The sequence below is a fragment of the Typha latifolia genome, chromosome 3 (assembly GCF_019914945.1).
Source record: "Typha latifolia isolate L0001 chromosome 3, TyphaL0001v2, whole genome shotgun sequence".
Classification (NCBI taxonomy): domain Eukaryota; kingdom Viridiplantae; phylum Streptophyta; class Magnoliopsida; order Poales; family Typhaceae; genus Typha; species Typha latifolia.
The window spans coordinates 14,119,243-14,132,367 of NC_133088.1; the positions used below are offsets into that span (position 1 = coordinate 14,119,243).

Below are 13,125 nucleotides of genomic sequence, written 5' to 3' on the forward strand. Positions count from 1 at the left end.
AATGCGACAAACATTGGATTCCCCACCATGCCTTATCTCCACCCCACCATGTGAATCCCACCTCTCCTCTAAAAATTATGTGCAAAAAGTATGGCAGTCACATGACATGCACCAAGATGGATTGATTTGAATACTACTCTCATGGAATGATGGAATGATATGTTTGGATGTGGTTGGTGGGAAAGAGAAGAGGGATGTCTTCTCACTTTCAGCAGCTACATGCATGCATATCAATTGGTTCATGTGAACTTTGTATATTCGGCACTCCCTTCATTGATTGGAGCATAGAAACAAAGGGATGGCCAATGCATGATGTAATGCATCAGCATTCATATGCTTGCTCATGTTATATCCTTGTTCTAAGCTGATCAACACCCAACTCATTCCATATTACATACAAACCAATACAATTAATACATGGTTCTTTCTTATAACTTCTTACTATTGTTTATCATGCTAAATATTGCCATATATATGGAAAGGTTCAAGAGATGCAACAAGCATTTGGGTTCTCATCACTGAACAGTTGCGGCGGCGGCGGTGGCCGTTCGACGAAGTAAACCGGCATCCAGTGCATCATCATCCTCCTAGCCATCTCCTCCTCAGTGATGATCCCACCATTCCAATACACCATCTTCTTCACCATGTCCTCTTCACTTATCATGTTATTAGTAGTAACCACTACTTCTCCTTCCTTCTTTTGCTCCTCACTACCACCTTTATCTTCACCTTCTTTCTTACCATCCTCTGCGTTGCCTTCTTGTTGTTCAGGTGGTTTCTCTTCTTCCTTCTTCTCTTCTGCCTTCTCCTCTTTCTTCTCCCCCTCCGGCGGCTTCTCCTCGCCCTTCTTCTCGCCTTCCTCTTTCTTCTCCTCTTCCTTAGGGGGTGGAGGGATGATGCTCGCAAGCTTTCCTGTTCGTCGGTGGATGTACTCTACAATCTTATCGCCGTTCATCGTCCCGGTCACAGTCACCTTCCCTGAACTCAGGTTCGTCTCGACAGATTGCACCCCTGGGTTATCAAAGCAGAGTTAAGGTTCTGAATTGAAATCCTATAACGTCTTTTACGGGAAAATAGCAAAAAGATTATAAAAGTAAACACCTAACTATACTTTGGTTTACTACGAAGAGACATGACTACAAATCAGCTTTAATTTTCTTGTACAGTGAACAAAGAAAGCTGAGAAAGTGGGAAAGCAAAGGGAGATGGATACCTCTCATCTTTAGTATCTTCCTTTGAAGCTGCTGTGCGCAAGCCTCGCAGTGCATATTTACACGTAGCTCAACAGTTGCTAGCCCACTGACCTGCTTCCAGACAGAGAAGGCAATGCATTTGATCATAAGAATTACTCTTGGAGTTAATAACACCATATTGTTAGTAATGTTTAATAGTTACCTGGGAATTAACCGCTACTTCTGGTTTGGAATCCCCCTCTGCAGGAGGCAGTGGAGAGAGGACTCTCACTTTTCTCATAGTCTTCTTTTGAATTCTATTGCACAAGGCTTGGGGTTCTACTATACCTTTCACTGTGATTTGGTTTTGCACCATGTCCACCGTAACCTCTTCAACTCCTGGTGTTTAGTAAATTTTTTAGTTAAAAATTTGAACCAAGAAAGATAGCTACTAGAGAGAGAGAGAGAGAGAGAGAGAGAGACCTCTGCACTTGAGGATGGACCTCTCAATCTTCTTTGCACAGCCAACACAATGCAAGTCCATGGACAAGACAACAGGAGGAGGTGGGGAGGGCTTGGCCGCCTCTTTCTTCTCCTCTGCCTTCTCCTCTTGCTTCTCTTTCTTCTCTTCCTTCTTCTCTTCTTCTGGCTTGGTCTCTGCTTTAACCTCTTCCTGCAGCAAAATTAAGTAGACAAAGGTAAAAAGGAATCAAAACCAACTTCAAGATTAGCTATAACAACTACCAAATATTGCAATTGAGTACCTGCTTAGCTTCACCCATTGAGCAACTTAAGTTAGTAAGCCGGAGAGAAATCTAGTGATTCTTATAGAGATCCAAAATTCAAAAGGAGAGGAACAAAAGTTATAGGATATGATGGAGATTCTTGTAGCTATGGACTTATAATAACACTGCTTGATTCCAATGCACATGCAAGACACTCAAGCAAGGTAGCTAGGCTGAGGAACTCATAAATTAAGCTTGGTTTAATCCTGTGCTCTCTTTTGTTCTCTCTTCAAGGGGTAGGGGGGAGGGATCAGAAGGGAAGGAGGGTGGTCATTTTTATAGAGGGAATTGGAGGGATGGAAGGAAAAAAAGAAGGTAAAAGGAATGGTTGCAGAACAATGGAACACCATAGCACACAAAAGAAAGTGTAGTTAAAAGTAGGGTAGTTTAGATCAACTTTTTGTTTCCCTTTATATAAAATTTGCTTTGAGAGGTAGGATCAGACATAAGGAAAAGTTCTTTTTTTTTTTCAAAAAAAATTATGAGCTCATAGACTAATTATAGATTAGATAATCGGGCTAACTCTTTTCAATACATAAATTAGATAATTAAACCAAATCTAAAAAAAAATTAAAAAAAAAGCTAAACTATTCCAAACTATGCATACACGAATATAGTAGGATCTCAATTACTTGTATTGAATTTAGTCAGTAAAAAGTTGCATGCATTAGAGAAAGAGAAAGGAGATCACATGGTGGGTTGGGTGGGACTTTTGGTAGGCACTTACATCTTTATAACCTTCTTTGGCATGGTGAGGATTTCTTGAAATATTATTCGGAAAGCTATATGTATGAGAAGATATTTGATGGGGACCATGATCCAAATTATGACATATGTATAAGTAATATCAGGTAATTAATTGAAGTGGGAGCTACCAAAATGAGATATACAACATTAATTGGCACAAGATTTGCTACATGATCATGATTCAGCAACTACTTTATGACATCCATGAGGTGATTCACAAATGACAAACTGCCACAACTCAATGTGAAATACTTTAACTTCTCAGGGAAATGCTCCACTTAGAGGTAAAAGACATTAATATTTGTTGGGTCTATGCAACTAAGTTTACTAGATAAATGTAATACTTTGCTTCATAAAATAGCTTCATTGTATTAAGTTGATAAAGAAGAATTAATTATTTCTTGTAGTCATCACTGGCCATGACATATATCTAGCTTCTGCCTCTTAAACAAGTCAAAGAGTTTGGAAGAAAAAAATGGATGATGGTCCTTTAATTAAATGGAAAGCACGCATAAGAGAATGAACATAAATGATATTTCAAAGTTACTAACTAAATCACAATTTTAACTGCTGTCAAATGCCAAAATTTTGAATTCATGAAGGGCAGTAAGCTAATTTTTCAAATTTCTCAACCTATGTTTTGTTTCTATAGATTATGTTCTTAATTTTATGATCCAATTATCTTACTGCTGAGCTGGCCCTTTCTGAATGGTTAAGACTTTTATACAATGAGCATCTACTATAAGATCTCATCAGTCTAACATCCACCTTTATTAGATACTATTTGGTCCAATGGAATGCAAAGGTGGGGGTTGCATAGGAATCAAATATGTGAAATTAAGTGTTATAATGGTTTTTTTAATGACAGATGATAGTATAGAGTTATTATATGTTATAGGTGAAAGGAGTTAAGGCAATGAGTTTTCTTTGATGCTAAGGGTTGGAATAAAGATGCAACTTGACACCTAAGAAGTAGCTGCTCACCATGAGTACTTCTATTAAATTCAAAACATTTGGATTAGTTACTTAATAATTAATTCTCTTGTCTAGACTTTTTAGATAGAGAACAAGGAATTAATGTGCAAGGCTTAATTATCCCCAAGATTCTTGAAGTGTCTCAAAGTGTTTCCAATCCTTCCTTCTCTTTTTTGTTGGTGAATAGAAAGGATTTTACATTAAGATTTAGTTGCAAATATTTGTGCAAGCTAACAAGTTCCATTAGGGTTTAGAGAGAGAGAGAGAGAGAGAGACCATCGTCGGATAAAACTCTATGCATGAAATCTGCTGAAGGTATGTTATATATTGTTAGTCAGATATCTAACAAGCTAAGTTTTTATATCAACATGTTATCTAACATAGTATTAGAACTTAGAGATCCCTATTTTTATTATCTAATTCTTATGCGATATAGAGGACCGCACATTCCATTATCTTTTCATTACTAACAATTTAAGCTTTATGTCAATTGATTATCTAACAAAATCTATAAATAAAAGCTGAGTACCAACACAGCTTAGTAGTTTGCACTCCTATTCCATTTTGAAAAGGTTTTATTTATTAGAGCATTAGAAAGTGCTTTGCAAATATTTTGCAGGTAAGATTTCACCACTTATATGGGAATGTTGGTGGACTTGCCCACCTTCACTATATCTCTAATCTACCATTGCTTACAAGAAAACACCATGTTCATCCATCTCACTGAGATGAACAAGACCATGCCTTTTCCAACTTTTGGACTAAGTTAAGATTGAAATGGTTAAAAGTAGAGGTGACAAGCACTAGTTCCTATTGAGAAATGCAAAAGTATTATCTTAATTGCAGCATTCTGCTAGTCTCTTTCTTTTACTTGTGCACTTGAAAAGCTTTTCTTTTGAGGTAAGGTTAGTTTTCCATTTAACACCGACTTCTAGATCTAAGTGGTTGAAGAATTAAAGCTTCTCTAATACCATTAAGTCTCACAAGATTACATCTACCTTAGTTTCTAGAAAATGTTATGCTAATCTAAGTAAAGGATAAGAATTTAACCAGAAGTGTGAAATAAATCACACATGGAAGTGTTGATGCCAAGTTAGAAATACACCTAAAACATATTAAACATTAGAGAGATTTATTTAAAAATATACCGTATATTTTGCCTTTATTATCATTCATACTCTATCTATTTCAATATTTGTCTTGATGTCTTAATAATACCCTACCATTAGTTTTCTTAAGAGACATGGCATCTACAAAAGATATAAAATAACTTGAACACCCTTGAGTAAATTTACTAAGAGTAAACGCAGAAGTAATTAAAAGAGGAACCATGTACAATTTAACGTCAAATTAGGAGTATTCTGGGTGTTGGAATTATTTTAATTTTTAAAAGCAAATAAAGTATTATCTATTTCTTTAATTAGTTGCTGTTAGGTGAAGAAGATAAACTTATGGTATTTTTGAGGCTAAGATAATTTTCTGATGGATTTCTTTAGTTAAATTATTAATCTAACTGCGTATATATTGTCTGGTAGAGATATCTTTCGGTTTCATGTCGGACATAAAGCTGTTCAAACAATGAACCGAAAGATTGGGATGCCATGCTTTGCAACCTAAGCAGGTGGCCTTGTGCTTGTCTTTTGGCTACTTGGAAGTTGGAGGCATGAAATATGAATGGGGTCAAAAAGAAAAAGAACAACATAATAGATATTGGAGGGAGGGGCAAGGGACCAGGAAAACTTAGTGGCCAATGTGGAGGTGAGTCAGCCATGGTACCAAAATGAAAAATCCTAAATCTTGGTTGAGTTTGTGACTTTTGTGAGTAGTCTCTCTATGAGGCGGCTTACTTAGCTAATAAGTGATTGTGTTTGTCTTTTATTTATGATAATTTTTTATCATACCATTTAGTAAAAATAGAAGAAAAAAAAAAAAAAGAGCTGCGTATAATAAGAGTTTACAATTAGAGGATTTCTTTATTGAGATCAAGACACAAGAATTTTTCTTTTTCACATTTATAATGGTGTTCTTGATTCGGAAAGGTTTGAGTTTCTTTATTGGAGGTGCTTTCTAAACCTTGAAATTTGACGCTAAAGTTATTGGTTTTCTTGTGGATAATATTTTTGTGATCTTAAGAGACTTATTATGGTAATTTCTTTGTACTAATTCTCTTGATAGTGAATTTTGTTTTATAACCCGTCGTTTTTCTTTTGAACAGGGTTTTCTACTAAAGCTTTCTTTAGTGCAAGTGTCGTTAAATATAATATGTTTCTTAATTGTCTATCATTATTATAGCTTTTATTATGATAGATCTCTCAGGTGGAAAAAAAAAAAAACCTCATTTCCAACCGTGACAACCTACAAAAGAGATGTACGTTAGTTTCTTTTCCATTAAGCAAAGGAGTCAGCCATTTTTAGTTTCTTTTCCATTAAGCAAAGGAGTCAGCCATTTTCTATACGTAAATTGAATAACTAGTTCAACTCTTCTAAGAATTATTTGCATAAAATACTTTAATGAATAATTCACTAAATATCAACGAACAAATTCGTTTACTATCATCGTTTAGCCTAGTTATATTTATTAGGCGAGAAGGAAACGAAAGCTTTTACATAGAAAAGATCGAAGAGATGGATGCAAAATGGGGTTCTGATTTTTTTTATTAAAAGCCAGGAGTTTGAGAGTTAAATTGGTTTGTGGAGATAGGATTAGCCACAAGAAATCACAAGGAAACATGAGAAAGTTAGAAGGTCCTACAAGGATTTAGATCTCTTACAAGGATCAGCAAGCTTGGTACCTAAATGTAGGAAAAAAAAAGGAAAGGATTATCTCACATTTCAATGACATTAGCACATACATCCATAGCATTTGATGGGACATAAAAGGTAACCTACATAACTTTTATTCTCTAGAGGATAAGAATTTTTGACAATCAAAAAGTGTGAAGAGGAGAGGATAAGAGGCATAAACTTTATCCTGGCTTTCTTTTGCGTGAGAGGATGGGTTACATGATCTTAAAACTACAGTTAAAAAAGAGTCTATCTGGTGAAAGGATAGCAGGATACCATTGACTAGAGAAAGGAAGAAGAACAGCTTTGGCTTTGGGAATTCTCTTTCACCAGGAGGACTAAATTGATGCATGCATTGAACAAGAACCTGCAAAGCAATTCAAGGGCATTAACCACTATAGACATGGAAAGAGACCAAGAAAAAGATGGCCATTTCTACACAAAGACTTTCACATTTCTTCTGCATGGGTGGACAGTGATGTATGCTTTCAAAGTGTTTGGTAAAGCTGATGATGGCTATGGGATACCATTGTCTGGACAAAGAGCTCATGACCATATTATATGTTTATGGGGACATCTTTAACCAGATAGCCCTTTATGCTTTAGATGCATCCTTGAGTGCCTGTTACATTGCAGGCTCATAGATATATGCTACATTGCTACATGACAGATTACTGAATGCTTTTGCATTCAAATGCATTACTCTTAACATGAGAACGTAGCATGTCCCAATTTAATTGGTATATAGGAAGCTAAAAAGAGGAAATTCTTAAGCTCTTAAGAAGAAAATTGCAATGTTACAACAAAAAATGCAGTCTGGAGATCACCTTCTTTTTGAGAATGCATTCAACATTCCTCAAAACTAGGCTAATTATGCAGATTTAGGACTCATTCACTTGCGGATTAGTATAAGTTTATACAAGTATAGTAATGAAATATCAACTTATCTCAATACGAAGGTTTACTAATGACTATTTATCTCTCATCTTTCATCCAATATTTTTATATTTACCAGATTATTTACCCTTAGAAAGCCATCACTTAAATGAATTATCGTTTCAATAACTCTCCCTCTCTTATCTCTTTTTTTCTCTCCTCATCCATCCATTATCAAAAGTATTTTGATCATTTGCAAAAATATCTCTATTGCAATACTACTATACCGATTTATAATTAAACACCATAATAATCTAAACCAGTATAAGCTCTCTTATATAAGTTTAAAAAATAAGCATAATTAAAGTAGTAACATTAAAGTCAACTTCCATGTTTTAAACATGAAATTTGACCACAATAGTTACTTCCTTGACGACTTTCACAATGATTGTTACAATTAATTTTGAATCTGATAAGCTCTATATCCATTTATTTACGAAAAAAGAAATCTCTCGTCACAAAGCGGCCCATGCCGAAGCTTCTGCTAACAAAAAAAGTTTCCATTGATCTTATTATATTGTTTATGTGAATATGTTCACATAAACATATTATTGATTATAAATTATCCATTGTAGGGGGTACCTACAGTTAATTACAAAGAAGATCTCTTCAAAAATAATTACCGAGCACCTCATGAGTAACTAAACTGCCAGAAATTAAATTAAGCCTCGAACCTCGTACACTAATCAACTGCCTTCTGCCATGCTATTGCTATATGATCAAGCATTTTCAAGGGCAAACAGCAGGGCTAGGTCTTCGACCCTCCTTAGCATATCATCCTACAACAAAACAATGTAAGTTAGGCCTAAATCTCTGCAAAGTAAACCTTCTGATGAACAGAAATAAAGTTGCAATGCTTGATAGTGCAAAGCTAAACCTAATGGATGAAGAACCAAATCCAAAAGAACAAAAACTCGAGACAAAAAAAATGAAATGTTCACAACAAAACTAAGACGCAAACAACTCAATTCCGAGTTATGAGAGCTGTAAGATGGTGGCGAATATACCAGCAGCAGCAAAGATCTTTAGATTAAAAACATTTTAACATACATAAAAGACATATATCTAACTATTTCGATTATGCTACACAATTTTACATACAGACACACATATTAGACATGAACAATTCTTAGTTAAAAACTGGGCTGAGAAATTATGTCGGCATGACCTATTCTTAACATAGCAAATTAAGGTACACATTTAGAGACATTCAAATGTATAGTAATTTGTATCAAGATCAATTCATCCAGATGCACAAAAGACAATATATTCCTAAAAGCTAAAAGTTTCTCAAATTGATTGCCCCAGCTGGGTAAGAATGTAGACAATTCTACAAATATATGACTGTTGATAATTTAAGATAGCTGAGGACAACAAAGTAAAGAGAAAAATATGAATTAAAGAAAGAAAAATGATAGGTACCTATTATATAATCAAAAACACCATGATGCATAGACAAGAGGTATATCAAAGTGCTTCAAACTTCAAACGAACACATCAGAAACAATGCTTTGGCTTCAACTGAAGCAGTACACAAATAGTTTGAGTTTGGTAAGTAAACTCCCAACAGTAAAAACCAACTCTGGAAGTTCCAGAAAGAATAGATCTCAATAAGTCGCATGATCATGTTCAACTATGGTCAAATATAAGCAAGTAGTTATATGCACGCTTTGGCATATAAAATTGCAAGAGTAATGGCTTTTACAACCGAACATACAAACAAAGTGACAAAAGTCTAAAGTGTCACTTTCTACTACTAGAGAGTAAACTATTCCAGAAAAAAAAAACAGTAGGTTCAATCAAATTGGTTCCTATTTACTAATAAAGGGTGAGATGGTTAGCCAACACTCAAGGTAGCCAAAGGAAGGATTTATGTCATATGGAGATACAGTCAGAGGGGCAGCAAAACCAGTGGAATGTAGTAGTGGCACAACATACAAAAAAAGGGGCTTAGTTTGCCTTTCATCATCTCAACCAAGACAATTTCTAAAATACATGGTCAATTAGAACACAACTCAAAGATGAGAAGTTGCCCAGGTACATTTTACAAGCAACAGTTGGCATGAAAAGATCCTTCTAGAAATTGGTGTTCAGCTAGAGGCCAAAGCAAATTCAGACAAGAAAAGCGCTTCCTGTGAAAGCAATATTCCCTATTGGCACGCATTCTTATATTCCGACTTCATTGTATTTAAGCTTATGCAACTCAAAGTCACATGACAAGTCATGAATTTGTTTAAATATTTGGAACATCTTTTCAGAGCTACTAAAAGAAACAAAACTATTCTGTCATTTATACTCTTCAGATAAGATAAAATAAATCATGTGGATCAAATTATTTCTTAAGCTGTTTCCAATATCCAAAGTGATTCCCTGTAAAAGATCTTTTATATCTTATAGTACCAAAACAATTAAATATATCCAATTTCATCCAGTGTTCCTGTATCTTCTTTCTTACTCTTGACAAATCGGGAACCAAGATATGCATCTAGACTTTATACTCATGTCCACTTCCATGTGCAATATTGCATTCACATAACTTCTTTTTTTTTTAATTGAAACAAATAACTTCAATGATAAGCTTTAACTTAATAAAAATAACAAGTTCTGGTTTTTTTTCTCATGAAGAGTGGAGCTGAATGAATCAACGGACATGATTACTTTTAGCTATCCTCAACATTTTGAGAGAGTAGAATATTGCAACTAACTGACTGGTGTTAACAAAAGATAACATGTCCTGATCAACAGCAAAGCGCCAAAGATAACGGTATGTAAATTTCATAATAATTTACAAAATTTGAAAATATCAAATTTCAGAATGCCTGGGATGTGTAACACATTCTTCAGATAGTAGCTTTTGGCAGATGCAGATGTTGTTGTGCAACAAAATAATCAGTTCCACTACATACTATCTTGTGACATTGATTGTTCTGCGTAGTACAAAATTAGTAACTCGAAAGTACCTTCTCGAGAAAGAACCACAACATCGAGATCTGAAACTGAACAGAATAGCTTAGTGATATCAGTGCACTCTGTAGCCATGAAGGAGAAGAGTATCAGCTATAACACGCCTGGCTTCACTAGATAATGCCTCTGCATCTCTCCCTTCTATAGGCTTGTGAATAACAACTTTCACCAAACCAGAATTCAAATTGCCCTCCATTCCTGGTGGCATCAGACTTCCGGTACCCATAAGAGTAATAGGCACAACCGGCACACCAGTCTTTGCAGCAACACTAAATGCACCTTTCTGCAAAATCAAAATAATATTATTTTGAGAAAAAAGTTTGTGTCGTAGAACTCAAAATCTCTGCCGATTCCACTGAATCTCACCTTAAAGACACCTAACTTTCCATCCTTACTTCGAGTTCCTTCTGGAAAGAAAAAAACTGATGCTCCTTTTCTCACCAAATCTATGCAGCGCTTAAGACAATCCTACAATAAGTAAATAACAAAATCCAACTATCATTTGTTCAAAAAGGAGTACAAAATCTCAACATCACACTAAAAGATACATACTAACAAATTTTCAATTTCTGAGTTAAGGCCAATATGAATTTTATCAGCCAACATACTTCTCACTCTCCTGCTGAATAGAATGCCTTATCAAGATATTTCAAAAAACTCAGTCAACTGACATGTAACAAAATGCAACAGTGGAAGTGAGAAATATGCATCTAAATCTACCAACAATTAGTAAGGAAACAATTACAACAAGAACTATCACAATAAAACAGAGAAATTTAGAGAAAAACAATACCAGCTGACTCCTGCTGTCCATTCGCCGCAAAGGAATGACACCAAGGAAAAACATTGCCCAACCAATAATGGGGAACAAAAAGATGCTTGTCTTGCTAATAAATTTGAAGCACCTCCCTAACGTGAGGAGAGTGTAAATGTCCAAAAAACTCTGGTGGTTAGAAACATATACTGCCGGCATCGTCTGCCGGGGCAAATTCTCCATCCCCTCGATCTCAAACTTATAAAATGGAAAAATTGTCACGGTAGCCCAAATCTTTGCAATAACGTGATGAGCTCTCCGACGATATCGGTCGAACAAGAGAACAAACGGATGCACTACCACCATCATTGCGAACAGAAAGATTGCGACCACAGCAGTCACAGAGTAAAAGCAAACACCTCTGATTCTTGAACCCAATTGTAATTCTGGTTATCCAAAAGAAAAAGTTAAAAATTGTGAGATACAAAATTTCTTCTCCAAAATCTGTTCTTTGTAGCGAAACTCCACATGCCATAAGGATGTAATACATGGGTTTCTCAAAAGATTAGATTTTTACTTATATAACCGATCAATAAAACCTGATAAGGAACGGGACGAATCATCGGTAGGACCAGCGGCAGCGATCTCCGACCTGGCGATGGTATTCCTCCGGATCTCAGGCCGCTTCAAGATCGGAAGAATCGCGAGACTGGCACGGTTAATTACCAAATTTTGCCTCAATTGGCCCCACGGACAAGCGCAAGAGATCACTGGACAACCAGGAATTCGTCCAAAACTCAGCATGAATTCAATCAACAAAAAGCGAAGAGGGGAAGGGGCACTACCGTTGTAGGAGGAGAGCTTGGTCGAACGAGAAGGGGACTTGGGAGGCGCAAAAGGTGGAGAGGTGTAGGGTTTTATGCGCGAAAGTGAAAGGGATTCCATGGGCATTAATAGTTCTGAGGGTCCCTGGCAGACTGGAGGTTGGAGTAGTGCTTAGGAGCGGAAGAATGATGGCAAGCCAGTGAGAAGAGTCGAGAGATCTTCGGCAGCAGATTGCAACATGCGGTGACGGCTCCTATCTCCCACCTCTGGGCTCTTCTTCTTGCCTTCTTATTTCTTTTGTATGGATTCTTGGATTGCAAAACAAAATACTTGTGAGATAAAAAATAAATAAATAAATAAAAAGGAACTGCTATCCTGTCGTCGTGTCCTTATCTTACCGTAGTTGTATCATAACTCGTAAGAGAATCTGGATAACGATGAGTTATCCAACCTTTTTTCTTTCTGACAACGAATCTGACAACGAAGAAATTATTTATTTTTTAAGAATTTCTCTATTTTTTAATACTTAAGTTATAAATATTAAATTAAAAAGTGATTTCCTTTTACCTATAAAAAATAGTTTTATTTTTTTTTTAATTTTTTTCTTTAAAGTGAAATAAACTCCTTTTTAGCAACTAAACAAGTCAATGATGTAGGTTAATATACTTATACATACTCGACCATATAAAAATTATAATATAAAAAACCAATTATTACTCATAATTCTAACTTAATTAAAATTGGAGCATAACTAGGAAACCATTCAAATATGAGCTATTTAAACTCTTAGAATCGCACTTTGCGAGTGCCAGTAAAAGATGTACTATTTCAGCGATTTTAAATAACAAAATTACTAGAAAAATTAAGATATCAAAGATTGGTCCCCTATCACTGTTTGGAAAGGCTGTTTTCAAACTTAGATATTCACGTAAGGTGGTTTATTAGATTTGATATTTATTTTGGAAGATTGGTTTTTGCCAGCAAGGATATTAAAGGCTCTGTTTTTCTCTTGCACTGTATCTTTTTAATTTCTTAATATATTTTTATTTTAGTTTTTAATGTCTCAAAAATATCAACGATAATACCTGTAGATATCTCTTATACAATAGGAAAAGCCTTGTTTACTTACTAGAGTAGCTAATGAATCAGTAGGAAAAGTATGGTTAAGCCGCCTGGTGGCACA

General features: G+C 35.4%; 2 protein-coding genes across 2 annotated transcripts; both read right to left on the minus strand.

Moving 5' to 3' along the window:
• Positions 1-365: 365 nt before the first annotated feature.
• On the minus strand, positions 366-2,314 carry LOC140783252 (uncharacterized). Its single transcript, XM_073130066.1, has 5 exons — positions 1,937-2,314; positions 1,656-1,845; positions 1,396-1,571; positions 1,214-1,304; positions 366-1,011 (listed from the first exon to the last, which is right to left on the minus strand). The coding sequence occupies exons 1-5, from the start codon at positions 1,952-1,954 to the stop codon at positions 485-487; spliced, it is 1,002 nt and encodes a 333-aa protein (XP_072986167.1). The 5' UTR covers positions 1,955-2,314; the 3' UTR covers positions 366-484.
• Positions 2,315-7,884: 5,570 nt separating this feature from the next.
• On the minus strand, positions 7,885-12,354 carry LOC140784423 (1-acyl-sn-glycerol-3-phosphate acyltransferase BAT2, chloroplastic). Its single transcript, XM_073131826.1, has 6 exons — positions 11,963-12,354; positions 11,717-11,887; positions 11,157-11,563; positions 10,730-10,831; positions 10,360-10,646; positions 7,885-8,178 (listed from the first exon to the last, which is right to left on the minus strand). Exons 1-5 carry the CDS (start codon positions 12,066-12,068, stop codon positions 10,419-10,421), a joined length of 1,014 nt encoding a protein of 337 aa, XP_072987927.1. The 5' UTR covers positions 12,069-12,354; the 3' UTR covers positions 7,885-8,178; positions 10,360-10,418.
• Positions 12,355-13,125: the final 771 nt, after the last annotated feature.